We start from the raw sequence: 22,972 nt of genomic DNA, 5'->3' as shown, positions 1-22,972 counted from the left end.
GGTAAGTCGCAACTGTCGCATTACTCCTAAAATTGACGAGATAGTTTGACGTAACAGACTACCATAGATTAAGTAAAGATACTAACATTAGAAGTGAAATGATAACCCACAGACAATATTATAATTTCACAATAACACGCATGCATGAGTGAAATTTAGGTTTACAGAACCGTTGATTTCTGTTTCTAATTTCTTATAAAACAACGTTAGTAAGTCTCATCTGTATGCTGTCCTGCGACATGAACCTGGTTGTATAGTCCGCTTTAAAACCATTACAGAACTAATTATCTTTGGGTAGTGGTTAATATATTCTTTAAGGTTGACATGGAAACGATATTGTTACTAAGATCGACATAAATCATGATGTTTTCAAAACTTTTTAACGATATTATTGTAATAACGTATAATCAATAAATATTGGTTTTATAAGAGATTAATTAATAATCCGTGAAAACTAAATGGAGTAGACGTTAAATAAAGATTTTCAGTATAATGCCATTTCATGAAGCACCCAGTGTTGAGCTGGGATCAGCACCAAGAACACCAAGTGTTATTGCCTCGCCGTCACCTTCAGAGGTTTCTAGTGCAAGCTCATCGGAACCACACAACGTTCGAGCAACGCCGTTATTCAGGTAAAATATTATTTAAGATAATCTGGCCGCGGTTGAACTCGGCCCGTTGATATGACCTTCCGTATGTGATAAGTCATTATTCAATAATTTTATGATCTGTTTATCATAAAAAATAACAGCTTTAATAGAGCCCAATATTGTTCATAATAAATTAAAGTGCCTTCTATAAATGTAGTGGACTAGATTTGGTACATTATACAAAACTTTTCACGTAAGGTGTATAAAAATACGCTTAAAATAAAAGGTTGGATTTAGAAATACGTTGCCTGAATTTGATGATACTGATTAATATTTAGGTATCTCGGGGACCTTGATTGAAGGGGCCAAGTAATTTTGACTGCCGGAGTTGCGTCTAAGTATAACAAAAATGAAATATAATTTTTTGTATTGTATTGAAATTTGTGTAACGAAACGTACATTTTGGACGTTTCTCTTAATTAAAATAAAATAAAAAAACAGACCTATACTAACATTTTTATAACTTTGCAATAACTTTTTCTGCTTCAAATGAAGTTTATATCGAATTATATGGTTTTTAGGTTGTTTTATATGTACTTTAAATACATATAAAACAACCTACGTAATAATATGTATTTACCTAATTTAATTAACATTTTTTCTGTAAAAAAGCGAAACTTAATTTTAGTGCTGACTAGGCACTTATACGTTTGAATGTCCTAATGTAAAATATTTCCACCTAAGTATTAAACCTTTTGAAATACAATTAACACTTAATAGTGTGTTAAAACTCCAAGCGGTAGTGGTCTTAATTGGTTGCTATTAGTACAAATTCAATTTGTACCTACACAGTTTTATTTAAAAATTTTATACACTTATATTCTATTTACAGGGCCCTGGCATTGCGGCCCCCAGAACCAGAACAACCTCCAGGACAAGATGAATTGGAACGACGCCTGCCAGGTTACAGGCGAATCGTTATACCCCGGGAGTTAACTCTTATTGAATTGCTTGTTAGTACCGGTGTAATTTATTTAAATTATCCGCAAAACGCGAAGACATAATGGCGTTGGTACTTCCGACTTCAATGTCTATGGTGGCGCACCTCTACGGATAGGTACAGAGTACCCACGCAGAGGTTGTTTTTAACATATTTTCACACTTTGAATGGATTAAAAGAGTAATTTAGTAACTTTTATGCAATTTAGTTAGAATAGTTTGAATTTTACAGAAAGATATTTCTGTAAAATTCTATTAACGTTATGGTGAAAAGAGACAGAACACTAAAGTTGGGTTAAGTTGAATTAATATTATAGAAGTAATATTTTAAGGTTTATTATCCCATAAGTATTATTCCAGATATTCTTAGAATTATCGTGATTAGAAATATCTACTCGCGCACCGCCCATAAATAAAAAAATACGGCTAAAAGACCGGCTTCTGAACTTCTTACACATTACAATAGACATAAAAATTCGAAATTGTATTTTTTTTTAATTTAACTATTAAGTTTGTTATTGAAGAGCTGGGATTCCTGAGATAGGTATGTTTACTTAAAAGGGTTCCCAAATCTTACACATTGAAATTCAATGTTATAACGAATAAACACATTTTTATTTTATAGAATTATTGAACTACGAAAGAAACCGTGTTTTATGGCGTTGTTCAGTTCATATTTTACATACAGCGCTGAGACTTGGAACATATACTTCGACGGCTCATTGGTCTAGTGGTTAGTACCACTGACTGCGAATCCATGGGTCCCGGGTTCGATCCCCGGCTGAGACAAACATCGATGTGATGAGCATTTGGTGTTGTGCTTAGGTCTTGGGTTTTAAACATGAATTTATATGTCTATCTATCTATAATATGTATGTATATCCGTTGCCTAGTACCCATAACACAAGCTTCACCAGCTTAGCATAGGACTAGGGCAATTGGTGTGAATTGTCCAATCATATTATTATATATATTATATGCATGTGATTTAACAGTCTTATTCATCAAATAGATTTTTTTTTATTTAGAAGCAGAGCAGCGGTGTTACAGCTGACGATGAAGTCTTGAGAATCCGTGAAGCAAAGTTAAAAGTTGTGGCTGAGCGTGTAGGCCTACGACGTCTTCATGTTTTAGCTCCACACTTGAGAAAATTGACACTAGATGGCAGTGCAATATCTTCTCTACGAGACCTGGGCATTGGTCTTATCCATTTAAAGGTAATTACAGCAAGAGAACCAGCCTCCGTGGCGTAGCAATGAAGGCATATATCTACTAAGTGTTGTGGCGAATTCCTAGCAAAATAGTAACTGTTTTATGTTGTCCGACCAATGGGCTCGTGGTAGTAGGGGAGCCCACGATGCTAAATGTGAATTTACTCGAGCGACAAAAAAGTGAAAAAAAAATTCAGCTACGCTCGAGAATGTCGAGATGACTTATTTTTAGAACTTTGCAGCCATCCCCTTTCTTTACGTCACTTGCGAATTGTCAGATTTGTGCAATACACTTTTTTGCATGTCATTAATTCACCCTACCTTAATCTGACGCGCTCTAGAATTCCTGATATTTATTTTTTTCTAATCTGATCCTTTATCCTTAAAGGGCGGCCATATATATGGGGCTCATATTTGGTAGAGGTCCTTAACCGGGTACAAGATATACCCCTGTATATTAATCTGCCACGCCTTAGTAAATCACGAAATCCCCGCTTGGGCTCCCCTACTATAGTATACTATACTATAGTAATATATACTACTAGCTGCCCCCGCGAACTTCGTTTCTCCTTAATGCCTAGCCTATCTTTTTAGTATATGGAACATTTTGCTATGCTACCCCAGAGACTGTCCGGTTTTCCGTAATGAAAACTTTTTTAGGTTTTTCTGTGATTTTCCCCTATATTAACCTCAAAGTTCAAGTTATAAGTTGTTAACTAACAAATAAAAAATAAGGTTTGATCGTAGAGGGTAGATGCAAATTAAGTGTTGTATGTATTTTTGTATGTTGTATCATAAAAAATAAAAACAAAAATCTACAATATATTGTTTTTTTGGGTGAGGTTTGAAAGATTGATAATAGCCGACTTACTGAATATGCATAAAAATTCATAAGAATTGGTTGAGCCGTTTCGGAGGAGTATGAACTTTGTGATTTATGTATATATTTTATATATTAGGTACTATAGTAATAATATGTAGCTCATAGCTACCACTGTGTATGCGACTTGTTGTTTATCATCATGAAAATGATGATTCTTACTTTAAAAAAAAAAAAAATCGTTCGTATCCGTTAACACAGGACTAATTTCAGGTGCTTAGCGTCAATCGTTGTGGGCTTACATCGTTGGATGGAATCTGGGGTCTTGGAACGTTACGAGAACTCCACGCAGCGGGAAATCGATTGCGTGATCTTCATCCTTTGGCTGTGCTACAGAAGCTGCATACACTAAATCTGGCTGAGTTAATAATTTTTATTATTATTGGGAGTAATCTTGTGCCCGGATTCGCAAAAATTAAAAAAAATCTTTGTTAATATATTAATATGGAACGCTTACCCCACGAATTAATTATTTTCTATCAATGAAAGATCGACAAAGAAACTACTAACTTTAAATAATAAATCATATAAAATATTATGAATAATGTAAAAATATTTTTTTCCAATATAAAGTAATTGATTTTGTAATTAGTAATAAGAATATAAACAATTGTATAGCTTTTTCGGAAGTCTTAACCTAAATTAAATCTAAGGTTAATTTTTTACTCTTAATAACTAAATTTTATTTATGAAAAGTAAAACTCTTATTACAGATACATAAATCTTTTTTCTGTAAATAATTAATTTGACTTTATTACTCAAACTTTCACCAAAGCCTTAGTACAAGTAATAACTTTTAACGATTAATAAATTAAGTAGACTCCGGAAATTGATTTTCTAATTTAGCTGCCATTTAGCCAGCTTGTGGCAGCACAAGTAATTTTTATATCAGTAATATTTACACATATTTAAATAGTTATTATCTGTGCTTGTGCACGAGTTTTCTACTCTTCATGTATATTGGTATATCATGTGGGCCCTCAGTTACTTTCGTGTTTGTCTTCGTAGAACTCTACAAAATAGAACCCGCAATTCAAAGGCATTTGCAATATTGTTATTTTCCTAAATATTTATTCAAATGTTTTACAAAATCTTGTTTTGACATAGTTAAACAATCAAATAAAATGTTCTGATCCTGTTTGTTAATTACAACGGGTACGGGGTGCAGCTCCTTACAAACTTTGTGTAAAACAAAAACTTGGCGATTAAAAAGAGTGGCGGAGAATTTATTGCCAGTTCTTCTCTTCCGTTCTACGCCTTTGATTTGAGAAGTGGCAGTAAATGTAAAATTACAATGTGTTACCTATATGAATAAATAATTTTGACTTTGACTTCGTGTATCTATAGAACTTGTGACATCATTCTTTCAGCGCATCTTTACTATAAACACATTGTTTAATATTTTGTTAGCAATCCTCTGGAGGAAACAAGCCGCCTTTGGACTCTGGGCGTATGTGGTGCATTGCGACATATAACATTGAGGGGTACTCCTTTGGCCAACCTCATGGAGTACAGAACATTGGTGGCCTCAGCTCTGCCAATGCTGACGCATCTAGATGATTTTCCTCTTCAAGATGATAGTAAGTTTGACATGGACTTTTTTGGGGATTTATATCGATTTCTAACGATCGACACAATTCTGATTCCAATAATTATGACTTTTATAAAAAAAAAACTAAATTTGAAGTATTTTTAGAAATAGTAATTAATTGGGACTCCTGCGCATTTATATAATAATCAGTGGCGCTACTACCTTTAGGTCTGGGCCTCAGATTTCTGTATCTGTTTCATGATCATTTGTTAATCTAATAGGCAAGCAGGTGATCAGCCTCCTAACGCACGCCGTCGGCTTTTTGGGTCTAAGGTAAGCCGGTATCCTCACGATATTTTCTTTCACCTTTCGAGCTGTGAATGAGAATGTTAAATGCGCACATAGAAAGAAAGTCCATTGGTTCACAGCCGGGGATCGAACCTACGACTTCAGGGATAAGAGTCGCACGCTGAAGCCACTACTACACTTACGCTGCTCGCATTTAACTTATAATAAAATCTAATGCGCAGGAGTCCTTTTTCGTTACTAATTAAAAGAAAATTATAAGTATTTTGAGTTATAAGTAGAAAATATGTGTTGATAGGTGTTATCGATGAGGCTATTGAAGCCTCTTCGGAGTCCGATGCCGACGTCAGCGATATTGAATTAGATAAACCATCTAATGTGCAATCTGATCCGCAACCTGGTCCATCACATGAGGTATGAATTTAATATATATATATCATTACTGAGCAAACAAGCTGTGAGGAAAAGCAAGTGCTTTACCAACTAGGCGATTCTAAGCAAATAAAGTCCCTTTTTAGTAAAAGGGAGATTTGACACTCTCCTGCTGCATAGCTTCTCAGCCACAGATCTGCCTGATTGCATGCCAGATTGAGATAGGCTACTATAATTAATAAAAAATGGGCCATTCTTATGTAGCAATATTAAATTCCCGTAACACAAAGGAAAATGAAAATATAAAACGATGGTACGATTCGATTGATTGTTATGGTGGAAATATGAAAAGTGTTAATATAAAATAATAATATGGTTTTTTCTATTGGACTACATGTTGTTGACCAATTGGCAATTACAATCAAACGATAGCTCATTGTACGGCAGTGATTACTGGAAAACAATAGATAATAGTTAAATTGGTTTGGAATTTTAGGTTTTTTTGTTAGGCAAGAATTTAGAAAACACAAAATGTATCCATCCCTAGGACTTACACAGTCTATTATTTGTATTTACAGACCAAAGGACACGTACCAGACGTCTGCATAGAACCCATTCAACCAACAGTTCGTAAACGACCAGCGACAACAGAATGCATTGGTCTTCGGCCGAGAATAAATGTCCCGCCAAGACCAAAGACAGCAGTGGAACGAAATACACCATCAAAATTGCATGTGGTTAACACACTTTTAGGTATGTATCTCAAATTATTCTGATAACATTATAAAAAAATTAATTTAAAAAATAGAAATCGGCGGAAATGATGATGAATATAAAAAGGGCTAATGAAACAAACACAATTAATTAAATAGTATAATTACATTATTAATAAAAGTTAATTAGAAAGTGTAATAAACAGGTAAAAACATTATTTTAGTTTAAGTTTAAGAAGGTCTGATAGTTATTACCATTCGCCTTCCAGCCAGACTAAAGTCCATATCACATTGGACCAGTAAGTGTAACTCAACACACTTTTTTTCTTTCCGTTAAGGTGGTAGCGGTATGTTTTGTACAGAAATTTATAAAATCGGGAATTACATCGACTCAAAGATCGGAGTCAGAAATTATTGTGATGTCGACGATATTTTCGTATTTTTGACATTTTGACATAACGGTGGGTCATGGACCTATGAAGTACTTTGGTGGTTTACTATATTACGGTATATTAATAGTATGACATCATATTCTTGACATGTAACTGTATTCTGTCGCCTGTCCGTTAATAATAACCATTACTAGGTAACATAAAACAAAACCATGGCATATCTCAGTCTAAAGCGTCAAAAGACTCGAGACAAAATCACTTTTCGACAGGCGTTTAACTAACGCCAAACGAATTTGTATGAAAATGGTCACGTGACAAAGCGTGACCATAATAATAACGTAATTCCCAGATTTTGTCTCCAGTCCCAGGATCTATTCATATATGGAGGAAGGGAGAAGGCCGCAGTAGATGATGTCGAGATGTTATACATAGAAATCATTTTGATAGCGCTGAACCGCGCTATGACGTCATCGTATTAATTGTAGGGTTTCTAAATATACCTTTGAAAACACTTGGTGTCAATTGTAAGTTTTTTTTTGCTTTTGAGGATATACGTTAGATTATAATTAACAACGTTCTGAGATCTCTATGGTTAAAAACAATTGATTCGATCTAAAATTTTTAGACAATGAGTGGCACTGTAGCGGCAGTAAGTTGACTTCGAGTGGACCAGTTTATGGGAATTTAGCAAGGGCTTTACGAAGATCGAGAAACAGCCGCGATAGTTCAAGTAAATATTATTTTATTTAAAACTCTTTTGCAGAAAAAACGGGCACCTAAGGAAATTTACGTTCTAAGGTCGATTTGAGTTAATTGAATTCAGAATGAAATTTAATTGCCTGAAGTAGTACTATATATGTTATAAATTAATACGCGTGAAGTAAATTCTGGCAATTTTGGATGAACTCTTTAAACCGATGTATACGGCCATCAATAAGAAGTGGTCGGCAATAAAGTCAATAATCTTTTTTATAATTAAATAAAGTTACAAATGCAAAAACCTAATAACGAGTATGATCTCGTCTTGCCAAATTCATGATTCACGAGTTGCAGTGATTTTATTTGTCTCTTTAGAACATTCCAGACATGCTCAATTAGATTCAGGTCAGGCCTTCGAGCTGGCTAATCTGAACTACGAATCTACTTCTTGCGTGTATGCTTCTACGTCGCCAGAACGGTGCCGGCGAGTATTCTTGTCCATAAAAAATGAATTTTCTTTGAGCACCTAAACGTTTTTTTGCAAAAGAGTTTATATTTAAGTAAATCGTTATCGGTTATAAAATCAATCAGATATAAATCTACTATCTGACAATCTAATATCTGTTCGAGACGATTTATTTAAATTAATTATATTATTTCATGTTGTGTTTGTCATCTTTGTTATTAGAGTAAATAATATTTGGCTTTAATAAAATTAGTTAACAATAGAAGTACAATTGAGTTATACTATGTTTTGAAAAAATCTACTATATATGTACTTTTTGTATCAAATTTCTATTATTTGGCCCCAACATTCAATAGCATCTCACGCTAATTGCTACCAGAAATAGTATGATTTAGAAAGTAATGTGATTGCGGATGTGACGTGATATTTAGTTAATAAATATGACCCGTAACCACATATTTACTAAGCCCATTGTGTTGTATCAGTTACAACAGACAGATTTCTCGATTGAGTATTTCTTGTCACCGCGTAATCTTTTAAATATTGAAACTTTTTGTTATTGTTTTTTATATAAATGATGTTCTATGTTAAAAATTTGTATATATATTGTATGTTAAAAAAAGAATTTCGTTTTTAGTTTATCCAAAGACAACAAACTACTTTAATCGTCTATGGTCTATGGTCTCGTACACTCTTCAAACATAGAACATCAATTCAATTCTCTATCGGCATCGAATATTTTAACTAGGTTATTCTGTTTCGTTCTAAGTTTTCTTTAATTCTCCCTTTATTTGGAAGGTTCCTTCATTTATAACATCAAACTTTATCGATTTAGGTTGTACAATACGTAGTTTAGCTCTATGTACAAACACACTTTCACATTTAAAATAGTTAAGAAAATTTGCAAATGGTTGTTAGATTTAACTTGTACACAGATTCCGATATATTTGCTGAACAAACACTGGAAGTGGCCTGTCGCGCTGTTGCCGCAGAAATACCGCGAGCTCTCACTTCAGAACTATGGGATAAATTCAAAGAAGACACTGGGTGAGACAAATATAAATATAAAGTGAAAGTTTGATAAGCAGTAATGGCAGGCTACAGTAATGGCAAACTACTGAGTTCTGAATTTTAATATATTATACATACGATATTAAAAAATCGTTTTCTGTGGATATTACAGCTTATTATTTGTAATTCATTAGATGATTTGGTGGTTTTATTTCCTTGTAAACGATGTCGCCCGGGCATAAAAATTTAGACAGATGACAAATATTCCTAAACAGATTCAAGTTGGAATCGGGGAATAATTCTTTAATCTTTTATGTACTAATTTGTCGTACTTGGGCAATGTTTGCGTGGAATAATCACGACTCTGTTGCGAAGTGGAGCCGCGCTGACACGTTTCTAAACGGATAAAACTGTTGTTCTTAAACGTATTCTTAGCTAGAGTTTATCAAACTTGGTACTGTTTTAAATACTATTTAAAAAAATATTTGATTTAAGTAATACACAAAAAATACAAGTACAATGACATAAACCAAAAATGGGCCCAACTCAGTTCATTCTAATTCAAACATCATGATCATAAGTATGATTTAAACAACATGTTTAAATCATACTTATGAAAATATGTTAGGAAAAGGATATGTAAGCGTGATAATTACATGAGAACTTAAAAAGGCAAATTGCTGTCACTTTTTTTCTTTCACGGTTTTGAAGTGAAACTTCTTTAAGCGCATGAGGGTAAAATTTTACGGAACGTCACGAAGATGTGCAGCGTTTTTGTCGAAGAAATGGGAGAGAGCGATTGAGACCGATTGAGAGAGAGTGAGAAGGGCGAATTACCTATTAGATATTCTATTTTAAAAATTAAAATTTCGTAAGAGAATTTATGAAATATTAAGTAGTTTTTATGCAAAATAATTTATTGAAATCTCAGATGATGAATTGTAAAATTATAATGCCACGTGTTTTAATTATAGATGAAATAAATAATAAAAAAAAATATAATTTGTATTGATTTTCGACACTTTTAATATTTTAATGACATTGATAATTTTTGATTATGATTATAAATTGATAATGATAACAATGATTCATTTAATCCCTAACTTATCTTCCTTTTTCCCTCCCTCTAAGTCCCGAAAATCTAAAGATTTAGATTTGTATATGTCACCGTAAAATTGTAAAAACCGTTAGATTGTAATCTAGCTCGCGAGATTGTAAACTGTCGAAAGATTGTCAACTCAACATACTGCTTGCAATTTAACGTATTATTATTCGGTAGTTATATGAAATTGTTGGGAAGTAAAATTAATCTGTAATTGACCAAAGAAGTTTGAATGATAACTAAGTTAGTGTAGTACAATCTACCGAATACCGATAACCGATAACCGATAGATTACAATCTAACGGTTTTTACAATTTTACGTTAACATATACATATGAACAAGACTTAAAAATTAGTTTGCCAAAGAAGTTTCACTTCTGACATGTGTACTTTGTACGCACGTACTTTTTTATTTAAATATGTGATTTGATAAATATATATTTTTATTCAGAATTGAAATCGATATAGACTTCAATGAAAGACCAAAAGACGCAGATCCCAACAAAGCCATTGAACGTTTAGAACAAATCGAGAAAGAAACAATGGAACGATTGAACAACGAAAACCCTGACTCGAGTTTCTCACGCAACGTGTATAACTTCGCTTCGGATCCCGCTAGAATATTCTCAAGTGGCCTAAATGATGAATTGTGGAGGGGAATCGAAGATCTGGCATTACCTGATACGGAGTATACGGGAAATCTACATCATTGAGTGCGGTTTATTATTTTATAGGATCTGATGAATATTTAGTGTAACGAGTATCGGTGAAATGAAAGCTGTTGCGAAATTTAAAATCTTTAAAGCTTTTGTTTACATGTGACCTTTAAGAAATTGATTCATTTGAGATACAACCGTTAACTTTTTGACTGACTCAATTCTACTCCAATCTTGTCATAAACCATTTGTCGTTGACTTTTTGAAACTGGGAATAGAATAATTTGTATGAAATAGTCACGGTGCGTCTAAAATTACGTAGTGTTTGTCTAAAGTTTTTATAAGAGTTGGATAAATCAAGTACTAATTTGTCGACTAAAGAATATATATCTGTGGTTTTGTGGACTTAGCTATCTTAAATGTATGCAAAACTTTGATGTTATACAACGACTCTCCTGAATAGTGACGCGAAGAGCTAAAAGTATTGAAGAAGCGAGCTCTCCACGCACGGAATTCTCTAGCTATTTTCAAACTTCAATGATATCATCAATACTTTATTTAAAAACTCAATATATATACACAATAACATATCTATTTAAATATAGCTGTTTAATATACTGCTATGGTTGTTGTCCGTCTCTGACATAGCGAGAGATAGAGCAAGCAAGAGTTTTCCCATAGTAGAACTATGGGAAAACTCAACACATTTTTGTGAATTTAGAGAGTTATATTTTTATTTAAACACAAAGAATTGTGTTATTTCTTGTTAATTGAAGATTGTTTTGTTTAATACATTTTATTATTCGTTTTTATTGTTTCATTTACCTAAAAGCATAAATATTTGAAATATAGATTTTTATTTTTCGCAGCCCCACAATGGAAGCCAAATTTGTCTTTTGGTAGTATTATTAGGCAAATGAGTGTTCAGCTTCCTGTGCCTTTCGAACCCAAACAAATATTGTTTGGAAGCGAATCAGAATATAAAAATTACCTTAATCTGGGGAATTTAATTGCATGTCTATGTTCAATGAACCGTTTAATAATATTCTAATCTTTGTACTTTGTAGTCTATGCTAATATTTTGTAATTTTATCTTCATCTATTGATAGTAATGATTACAATTTCTACATAGTAAAAGTGGGTCTTGAATCATTAACTTTATTGTTATAACATGATATGTGATAATAGCATTATATTGCACATCTCATAGAGATAACTGTTTTAAGTTCACTATAAATAAAAATGACCTATATTCACTCATTGACGGCTCATTGGTCTAGTGGTTAGTACCCCTGACTGCGAATCCATGGGTCCCGGGTTCAATCCCCGGCGGAGACAAACATCGATGTGATGAGCCTGTGGTGTTGTGCTTAGGTCTTGGGTGTTTTAATATGTATTTATATGTCTATCTATCTATAATATGTATGTATATCCGTTGCCTTGTACCCATAACACAAGCTTCACCAGCTTAGCATGGGACTAGGTCAATTGGTGTGAATTGTCCAATTAAAATCGTTTACTGTAATAAGGTATATATTATTATATTTAACTAGCTGACCTGACAAACGTCGTTTTGCCATGTATATCATTTATAATAAAAAAATAGGGGTTGTATGTATTTTTGTATGTTGTATCATAAAAAAATAGAAATTAAAAATTTTGTCTAAAAAATAAAAAATAAAATTTAGGGGTGGACTACCCCTAACATTTAGGGGGATGAAAAATAGATGTTGGCCGATTCTCATAGATACCAGATAAGCACAAAAATTTTCATGAAAATCGGTCAAGCCGTTTCGGAGGAGTATGGCAACGAAAACTGTGACACGAGAATTTTATATATTAGATATTAGTACACGACCTTAGACGGAGTAAAGGCCCCCAAATTCTTTTGTTTCTAATCTTCGCTACTATTTTCCAATCTTACCCCGCTATCTTTATTTCATTTACCCAGGTCTAGTGGGCGTCCTCACCTTTATTCACAGTATTTAAATTCACCATATGTACTTGACTATAAAATATCTAAATGAAACCTCAGTTACAACGATAACATATTGAATTAAAAAAAAATAGCCATCTGACCTCTAGGACGATGTGCGAGCTCAGAATAATAAGTGAACCTATATAATCCTTAGTATTAACAATATTTAAAGCTTGATCAAAGTTTATATGAAAAATCTCAGTCGGCTACTGACAGCCGTTGGTGGCATACGTGTTAAATCTGTTGTGTTTTTTTTAAACATGGGTGTGATAACGTATATAAAACGACTTGCAATAGCAAATGCATTGACGCTGTATTATACTGCAGCTATTATTTTCTATATGTTGGTGACGTATTTGAAGAACCCCTTCAGAAATCCGTGGGCTAATAAGCAAAGGCTGGTACCACCGGCTAGATTGTCTGATCCGAAGTACGGTGTTCATAAATATATTAAAGTTAATGTGAGTATACATTTAAATTTATTATAGGTCCTACTTGTGGGCAAACGGGCAGGAGGCTCACCTGATGTTAAATGATTCCGCCGCTCATGGAAACTCAATGCCAGAGGGCTCGCGAATGCGCTGCCGGTTTCCTTCCACATGAGTGACCCTAAACTTAGCAATTTTTACTATATATTCTATATATCTATCTATCTTCTATATATAGAAGATACAGCGCATTCGCATTTATATATATATTTATATTGTTATGTTGGTTTGTGTACGCTCCAAAAACTCAAAAATTTCTGCTCCGATCGAGCTGAAAATTTAGCATGATATATAATCCGCACCAAGGATTGTTTTTATCTATATTTAAAAAAAAAATGTTTTTTTAATTATTCATTATTTTTTTCCACAAGTTAAATTAAACTTATATGAAATGTTTTCTTTGTTTTGTTTCTCATTTTTCAACCATTCAACCACAGCGAAGCGTGGCAGGGAACAGCTAGTATTATATTGGACAAATTTCCACATCTATTTCTTTGATAATTTTTCTACACATTTTTTTTTATAGAAAAATTATATATGCATGATGTTAGCTATTTTACTACCTATTTCGATTAAGGTTCTTTTTTTATCTATCTAATCATTTTATATCTATCTAAATACTGTATGACGCATGGTAGACACATTTCCAGCATCTATTTGATTGATGATAGATAAGATTTTTTTTATAGAAAATTTATATAAGCATGATGTTAGCTATTTTACATACTATTACGATTAAGAATTTTACGATACGAATTTTTATTCAATAAACCCAAAGGTGTCGAGTTGTCTCAATCAAATGGATATGATAGAGTAAGAAATTTATAAAAATAAAATGAATCAGTGGCGCTACAACTTTTTTAGGTCTCAGATTTCTGTATCTGTTTCATGATCATTTATTAATCTAATAGGCAAGTTGGTGATCAGCCTGCTGTGCCTGACACGCCGTCGATGTTTTCGGCCGAGGTTAAAATGCGCACATAGAAATAAAGTCTATTGGTGCACAGCCGGGGATCGAACCTAAGACCTCCGGGATGAGAGTCGCACGCTGAAGCCACTAGGCCAACACTGCTCTTATAAAAAAATCTAAAAAAAGTAGAGATGAATGTAATTGTGAGTTTGCGTAAAAATTTCGCACTATGTAGGCACACAATGAATGTATGTACTTTAAATGTACAAATGATTTTTAATTTAATCATTGCCACAACAAAAATTATTACAAAATCGTATTGCAATTGTTTGTGTTATATGAATGTATGTTGTAGTTATTTAACCTGAGCTTGTTAGCAATCACTGGTTTCGATAGAGTTCCAGGTGTCAATGAGTCACTTAATAACTTTTTAATGTCTTAAGTTAGATGCGATTTCCAGCAAAAACGAGGAATTTCCAAAAAAATATTTCTTCTAAACTTTTCTGCAACATTTCTATGAACTTTTGCCAGTCGGCTTTCCTTGTGTTTCCTTTTCTTTTGTATTGCATCGCTATTCGCTATTCATGAATCTATAAGATTAGCTTTCTAGTTTTTAGTTTGTTATTAATATTTTTTTTGTATTACTTTAGACTAAGGTTCTATATTTTTTTTAAACAATTGGTGTTGCACTTCTTGCACTCATCATGTTTATTTTTTTAGTTTTTCTCTTACTAGGGTTGCTTGGAAGAGATCACTTATTAGCGATAAGGCCGCCCGTTGCATTCCTTGTAATTTTTATGCATTATGTTATTTGTGTTTCTTTTATTTTTATTTTATTGCAACAAAGTGTGAATAAATAAATAAATATGTGCAAGCCCCATTCATTGCAGAAATACTTTACAACAATTAGTATTTATATAAATTATTGATTTGTTTTTAAAAGTACCTCAGAAGGTGTTAAATAGTTTGTTTTTATTCAATCGCATGAAGAAGATTAAACCTTAGAAAGCGGAACGATCGTGCGTAACATTTTAGTGTTACGTCGTTGCACGACTGTGTGATAGCAAACGTGGATTTTACAGCTTTTCATTATCATAAAACCTTAGTGGAATTTCGTTAATATATTACTATGTCATAAAAGTCCCGTAATACCGAGTGCCGCTGTATCGGCGCATTCCTTAGTTATTATTTAATTAAATTATAAAGGCACTATTCAAATTATCGACCGGCTAAGCACTAGTAGCAATTATGTTATTAAGCAAAATTCTACATCAAACAAAAAACTAAAAGAAAACTAGATTTAATTAATTTGCATTAATAGGCAAACATAGCATGCATTAAATTAGCTTAATATTTACTAACAAATACTTTAAAACGAGGAATATCTAATGAGCATAATATAAATAACAACGTATAAAATATTGACGAGCTTAGAACTAACAAGACTGCTTTGCTCTGTGGGTCACCCACAGGTGAAAATTTGACTTTAAAACTGATTGACTCTAAAAAGTATTTCTCAATTTTTTTTGTGCCGGGCACCTTTTAAAAATGGCTAGGCCTTATGTAATATACAATTTTGAATATTAAAAAATTGAATTCTTTACTTAAGAAGATTAAATGATAGGTTTTAGAGAAATTACTAGGAAATTTTTAACACTGTAAGTAAATTTTTAAAACATAATGACAAACTGAAATTGAAATTCCATATAATTTTAATACATTTTCGAATAGCCCCCTTAACAATCAAATTGCCCCCCAGGGCGTGGGCTCCTCGTTAGGAAAAACTTCTGTAAAATATAAATAGATCTCTTTCTCGCGAACAGACAGGCAAACAGTAAAGGACTTTGATATAAAATGGGAAAAGATGTGATGATGATATATTTTCGGATAACCTATTTAAAAAACAACATCAGCAGTCCGTCTAAACAAACCGTCCGTTACTTCATACAAAAAATTTGCTAATCTTAAAGATAATAGATTACAAATTATAACGTATATAAAACAATACACATTATAAATGAGCAGGGTTGGCCTAGTGGCTTCAGCATGAGACTCTCTCATCCCTGAATTTCTGTGCATGAGCGCAGTTCAGACGGTGAAGGTAATCATTGTAAGGAAACCGGCATGGCTTAACCAAAAAGCAGCAGCAAGTAATCATACTTGCCTATTAGAAACCAATTATACGAAACAGATACATAATTCTGAGGCCCATTCCTAAAGATGGTAATTAGATCGTAAAAAGCGCCACTGGTAATTTAAAATACACCATTTATTATTCTGAATTATAATGTGACATAATTTTTTTCAGAATGTGAAGCTTCATTATGTGGAAAACGGAGATCCGTCCAAACCTTTAATGGTATTCTTGCATGGATTCCCTGAATTTTGGTATTCATGGCGGTATCAATTGCTCGAATTTAAAAAAGATTATTGGTAAGTACCATCTCGCATTATTTGTCTTCAGTTACTAAACGCAGCCTTGATTTATTTTAAATTCCTTTATATATATCTACTAGCAGACCGGCGAAGCATTGCTTTGGATAAGGTTTTTGTTATATTACATAGTAGTAAACTATTCAAGGGAAACGGGAGGAGAACACCAGTCATGGGGACCACCATGCTTTTTTGGTGGTAATGTCATTAAATTGTAGCTTATGTGAAACGTTGGTACTTTCAACCCAGCGCCATCTGTTAGAATTGTGACTATCAAATAATTTGCAATAAAATAATATTGCGTCTATAAATTGATGTAAGCTATCCTATCTTTTAAGTTAGATCAAAGCGCACACGGTGTGCAAATTTGATTGAAATCGGTTCAGTAGTTTAGGAGTCCATAGCGGACAAACAACGTGACACGTAATTTATATATATTAAGATTAACACAATTTCAGGTGTATAGCAGTTGATATGAGAGGCTACGGGGACTCTGAAAGACCAGAAGGTGTCTCTTCGTATAATATCCAGACAATGGCGGAAGATATACGGGATCTCCTTCGCCAATTAGGTATGGTTTTATTAAATAAATAATGTGTATGAAGTAAGTACAGCATAGAGCACACGAATTTCTACATCTATTTCATTGAACATATTTCTTAATTCTTTATAGACAAGTAGGTTGAAAGTCTGTGCCTGAGATAAGTCATTGATTTTTGGCCTTACGGGTTAGATTGGTTACGAATTCTAGGGTAAAACTCATAATAATTATAATAAAGCCTTTTATTTATATTATTATATGAATATATTATTATTTATTTACTTATTAACACTTCGTTGCATAAACATAATTAAAAAAGGAGGGCAACTGGCGGCCTTATCAGCGATCTTTTCTCGGCAGCCACTGTGAAAATAAAATTTATTAAATTAAATAAGGTAAGCAAGAAGTGCAAAAATACATAATACATATTATTATTAAAACAAAACTAAATGGAACAAAAAAACTAAACTTAAAAAAAATACATGAAACAAACAACATGAAAAAAACAAAATATAACGTGTTGTTTATGGTTCAGAAACGCATGAACAACCTAACACTTCTTTAGACAAATGGAATTTACATTTTTCATAAGTAATAGCCCGGTCATTTTAGACAATTGAAATAAAGAAAATTCCGACAAAGCCAAATTTTCGTAGAGACCTTAGGTTTACCACAAGGAATAAAGTGTCAAAAGTCCCCATCAGTCCCATGTGAGCTTAGCGACTTATTCGGGGTCCAAGGTCAAAATTTTAGGTTTTTTGGATTTTTCTCGAAAACGGTAAGTTTTATCGAAAAGTACCTCAAAGCACAGTTGTAGATCTTAAAATTCTCTATAAAAATGGTCCCTATGATTTTTTCTCTAAGACCCACTATTTCCCAGATATTGCGCTTGTAAGAATCACGTTCTACATAATATGCACACATTTCCTCACCACCTGTGAGGTAGTGTACTCGGCGCGTTTTTTTTAACGTGGTATCCCCGGTAGGCCTATTTCACGAACCTTTGTGACGATATTTTCAGGAACAATAATTATTTAATAGTATGAAGATTATTGATATGGGTTATTGAGTTTAACTGTCGTTCAAACTTTTTTTTATTACTTTAATCTGACTCATACTCTTCATATTCAACTTCAACAATCATGTTTTCTTCAATTTCTTCTTGTTCTTCTTCTTCTCTTTCCTGTTGATAAACGCTTAGAAATTGTTCAAATGAAGATGAATCAGTTGTCTCTTCATCAAAATCACATGAATCTTCCTCTCTTGTATTTAATTGAACATTTCAGCAAGAGACACCTTGGCAATTGGTACACGCTGGAGAACACTGCAAGCCTACTTTTTTACAGCCACATTTGGCACTACAACCTTTCTTGCAATTGCAAAAAATAGTGTTAAGAACTTTTTCTGGAGCAGGGGGCAGTAAAGTTCGAATCGGTTCCAAAGTATTATTTATCAATTTCCAACCCCAGTCTTCAGGGTTCAGTTCATTGCCTTGCCATGTCTGAACTTGATAGTATACTCGAAACAAATGTTGACTAGCAGATGCCGATGTTGGAGGAAGACAAGATAGTTGTACTTGCTTTTTGTTTCGTGTATTTTTTACAAATGTTAAATATCTGTACGTATCTATGCAATCAATTTTTTTTGGAGCACCATAAACCGCAAGAAGAAACCGAATTCCTTTAGTAATTAGTATTTGAGGTGAAGAATTAATTTCTGTAAATACTTTTGCGCAGTCAATCAAATCATTTTTTTCAAATAATTTTAATACTGAATTTTTGCCCCTTCTAAACATTGCTAACGTAGTATCGCATCCGGTCATCGCATGTAAAAATAAAATAAAGTTTTTTCATTTTGTATAAGCTGATAAACTTTTAGAAGAATATATTTCTGTCCGTTGCTGCACCTTCCCAGGTTATACTAATAATGTATGCATAAAAGAGACATGAGTAGGCATTTTTGCTTGCTTGAGTACCTAAATATGTATATACGTGGCATATGTGGAATATGATTCTTACAAGCGCAATATCTGGGAAATAGTGAGTCTTAGAGAAAAAATCATAGGGACCATTTTTTTAGAGAATTTTAAGATCTACAACTGTGCTCTGAGGTACTTTTCGATAAAATTTACCGTTTTCGAGAAAAATCCAAAAAACCTAAAATTTTGACCTTTGACCCCGAATAAGTCGCTAAGCTCACATGGGACTGATGGGGACTTTTGACACTTTATTCCTTGTGGTAAACCTAAGGTCTCTACGAAAATTTGGCTTTGTCGGAATTTTCTTTATTTGATCACTATTTTTATGTCTAAAATGACCGGGCTATAATATACCTTCGTAATTTATCCTTTTCACTGATAATACGCAGACAAACGCTGCCAGACAGAATTCGTGATAACAAATTTATCAATTGATTGTATGTTACTTGTGACGCAGTATATTTTGTATTGTTAACAATATATAGGAGTAAATGCAACTTGTTCTGTATATCGAATTGTAAACCTCGGGTTTTTATTTACCAAACTCATAAAGTCGCCTTGATTTAAACAAATATTCAAGTAATATTTGAAAAATATACCTCTTACAATGCACATATTGTGATTGAGTAAAAGAAAAATATGTGTATTAAAGATTTGATACTTTTAATTGACTTGCCACATTAAACTTATAAAAACTAAGCTTTAAAGTACACAAAATTACCGTATACATTGTCGAAACGAACTAACATGTTTAAAGGTCAAACAAGATAACATAATTACGTTTGTTATTAATAATAATAAGAATAATTGTTAACGTAGTTATTTGTTTTGTTTTTTAATGTAAATTTAATTAACTCTAATTGCTTTTAAAGTTATTTATGAGAAGTCAAAATATAAGTAGATTACTATACCTAATTATAATGCGGGAGTCTACGAACATCAGTCCAAAACTCGTTTAAATATAAATTTTAAACGCATATTCTTAATTAGCCTTAATTGATAATTGGTTCCATTGCCATTTGTACTTTCGAGTCCGCAATTAATTTAATATGTTACTTAAAATAACATAATTTATCCTTGTACTTCAGGGTCGGTGATAAGGTCAAGATAAAAAAAATATTTTTATTCTGTACTTGATTTTGAAGAAAATAAAAATATATATATAATATATAATATGCAATGAAATGTTTCCGGTTAAGCGATATTAGGAACTATGTGTTATAAAAAGTAACCATACTAAGCATTATTAAAATATTTACTTATCATAGCAATGGTGATAGAATTTTTATTTATTTCCCGAGTCACGTAATATTGATGAATAATTGGATTTTAAGGGTCTTCTGAAGATCGTGGACCTCAGCTGTATTAGACTAGCCAATCAAATACGAGGTTTTAATACTTACGATGATGTGCTAATCTGCCTTGCGATTCTGTAACTCACTTTTCGAATTCACACAGCGGTTTTCGCATCGGCGGTCGCTCTCAAATCAGTCATTCATCTTATGATTTGGCATTCTGATAAACAATAAACTACAAGCTCCCACCTTTTCAGAATGCCAAATCATAAACTGCTGCGTGATCTTTAGATCGCGTCTCCGCTTAATATAAAATAAAAATGTTTCAGGTCGAGAGAAGTTCATTTTGATTTCTCACGACTGGGGTGGCATAATAGCAACCAGATTTCGGGATAACTACCCTGAAACCCTACAAGCACTCGTTGTATTGAGTAGTACAGCGCATGAGGCATGGCTTGATGCTATATGGAATGATGATGAACAACGAAAGTTGTCATGGTAAGATTCTCTAGAATAATTGAATTAAGAATTTATTTAAATTAAGAATCCTGTTTCGTATCAAATAAGGTTTTAGTTTTAGCGCTCCGAGTCGTAACCGTTGAAATGGGGGAACCTGTATATCGGGTAGATCTTACCCCAGCAAGCATGTATTACCTAATAATTTCATGTCCCAAGAATATATATAGAAATTGGAACAGTAATTAATATATTTCAGGTATGTTTTCTTGTACCGTATGAGAGTGATTCCAGAACTAATGATACAAATGAATAATTTGGAAATGCTGGACAAGGTGATGATTTTTGAAGGAAAGCCAAGCGTTGATAGTGAAGATTTGGAATGCTACAAATATTGGTTCGGCAAACAATGTAAGTGTTAAGTAAACATCTCGTACTATTACGATGCGCACACGTTTTGCTTTCCATTACGGGCTATGATATAACATAAGATTAAGTAAGTGCAATAGCCAAAATATCAAAACATATTATATTTGGCCTTTATCTATCTTATACGGCCCGACTGAAAATCAGACTTGGAGAATTTTTTTTCAATATGCAAAATAATCATTTATTGCAATTCCGTCCGAACAGGATGAACCGTATCTACTTTTATCTTTTAAAATTCGAACACTGAATAGTATCCTTATCATAATGTTGGATGGACTGGTGATTTGATATAATTTGTATGGATTTTTTCAGATGCTCTAACACCCCCGATCAATTACTACAAAGCTGCTTTTGATTACATTGACGTTGAATTAAAGCGACACGATGAAAACGTTCCTTTCTTATTTGCACATGGGACAAATGAACTTTACTTAGGTAAAAAAATAATGGAAACCATGAAGAAACTCTACAAAACAATTGAAACAACTAAAGTTCAAGATAGTGGCCATTTTATGCAGCAAGAAGACCCGGAAAAAGTAAACAGACTTATTAGAACATTTTTGCAAAAGCAAAATCTATAATTATGTTGGTCTATGAAAATATTTGTTCATTCTACTCTATTTAATATTATTAATAGTAAATTAAGTAATTTTTTATATTTTGTTATTATAAATTAGTTTTAATTCTTATATATAATTATTAAATAGATTTAAAAAATATAATCACAAAATATGTAATAGACAATTTAAAAAAGATAAAAAAGATTATAATGTTTTGATTTAAATATGTTTGCTGAATAAATTTAAACCAAATCTATTTTTGATGAAATAAACAATAATAAAGTGTCATAATTCTGCTATAATAGGACATATTTTTTAGTTTTTACTGGCGAGTAGCTAGTATAATATTTTTATTTATTAATTAAAAAATAAATGTACTGGACAAACCTTTTATTTAACCTTTTAATTATTGAATTGTCGTACTACACCTAAGTAAGAATTTTTAATCGGCTTCAACATAACAGGAATTTCAAACAATATAATACATTAATACATTTTTGTTTTAGTGAATGGAAGTTTTCACAAGCACAGAAATAGACCATAAGAATTGTCCATAACAGCCAGTGCCGGATTAAGCCAGCGCGGGGCCTGTAGCAAATTCTGCCTATGGGCCCTTGGTTTGCTTTAGGTTTTTAAGTTAAGGGTATTTAATAATCTCGAAAGAAAAAAAGGTCAGCTGTATTCACTTATAAAATGAATCTATATTTTATAATAAATCAACCAACCACAGTGGAAATTTAAATAGTTCGCCTGTTTCCTCGAAACACCTTAAATCGATTAGAAAGGCACGATGTTAATGATTATTTGATGATAACGTTTTGTGCCTACATACCTGTACAAAAAAATCAAATAAGGTATAGGCCAATTACATGTAAAAATTTAGAGAAATTAAATAATACCTTGACCAGTAAATTGTGTGTTCAAAACTTTAATAATATTTGGGACCCTAATGAGTTCTATGCGGAGTTTTTTACCT

At 32.6% G+C, this 22,972-nt stretch overlaps 2 protein-coding genes across 2 annotated transcripts; both read left to right on the top strand.

Annotated features, from left to right (window-relative positions):
• The first annotated feature begins 6 nt into the window (after positions 1–6).
• On the top strand, positions 7–11,736 carry LOC125057669. The gene is made up of 10 exons (XM_047661464.1): positions 7–632; positions 1,483–1,603; positions 2,618–2,806; positions 3,894–4,042; positions 5,091–5,260; positions 5,816–5,931; positions 6,468–6,642; positions 7,620–7,724; positions 9,095–9,206; positions 10,724–11,736. Exons 1-10 carry the CDS (start codon positions 493–495, stop codon positions 10,983–10,985), a joined length of 1,539 nt encoding a protein of 512 aa, XP_047517420.1. The 5' UTR covers positions 7–492; the 3' UTR covers positions 10,986–11,736.
• Positions 11,737–13,097: 1,361 nt separating this feature from the next.
• On the top strand, positions 13,098–22,054 carry LOC125057963 (epoxide hydrolase 4-like). The gene is made up of 6 exons (XM_047661938.1): positions 13,098–13,367; positions 16,613–16,737; positions 17,196–17,308; positions 20,881–21,049; positions 21,267–21,418; positions 21,749–22,054. The coding sequence occupies exons 1-6, from the start codon at positions 13,167–13,169 to the stop codon at positions 22,015–22,017; spliced, it is 1,029 nt and encodes a 342-aa protein (XP_047517894.1). The 5' UTR covers positions 13,098–13,166; the 3' UTR covers positions 22,018–22,054.
• The last annotated feature ends 918 nt before the right edge of the window (positions 22,055–22,972 follow it).

This window comes from Pieris napi, chromosome 17, assembly GCF_905475465.1.
Source record: "Pieris napi chromosome 17, ilPieNapi1.2, whole genome shotgun sequence".
In the NCBI taxonomy this organism is placed as follows: Eukaryota; Metazoa; Arthropoda; class Insecta; order Lepidoptera; family Pieridae; genus Pieris; species Pieris napi.
The sequence above is the reverse complement of the archived record's forward strand: the minus strand, read 5'-3'. Positions and strand labels throughout refer to the sequence as shown.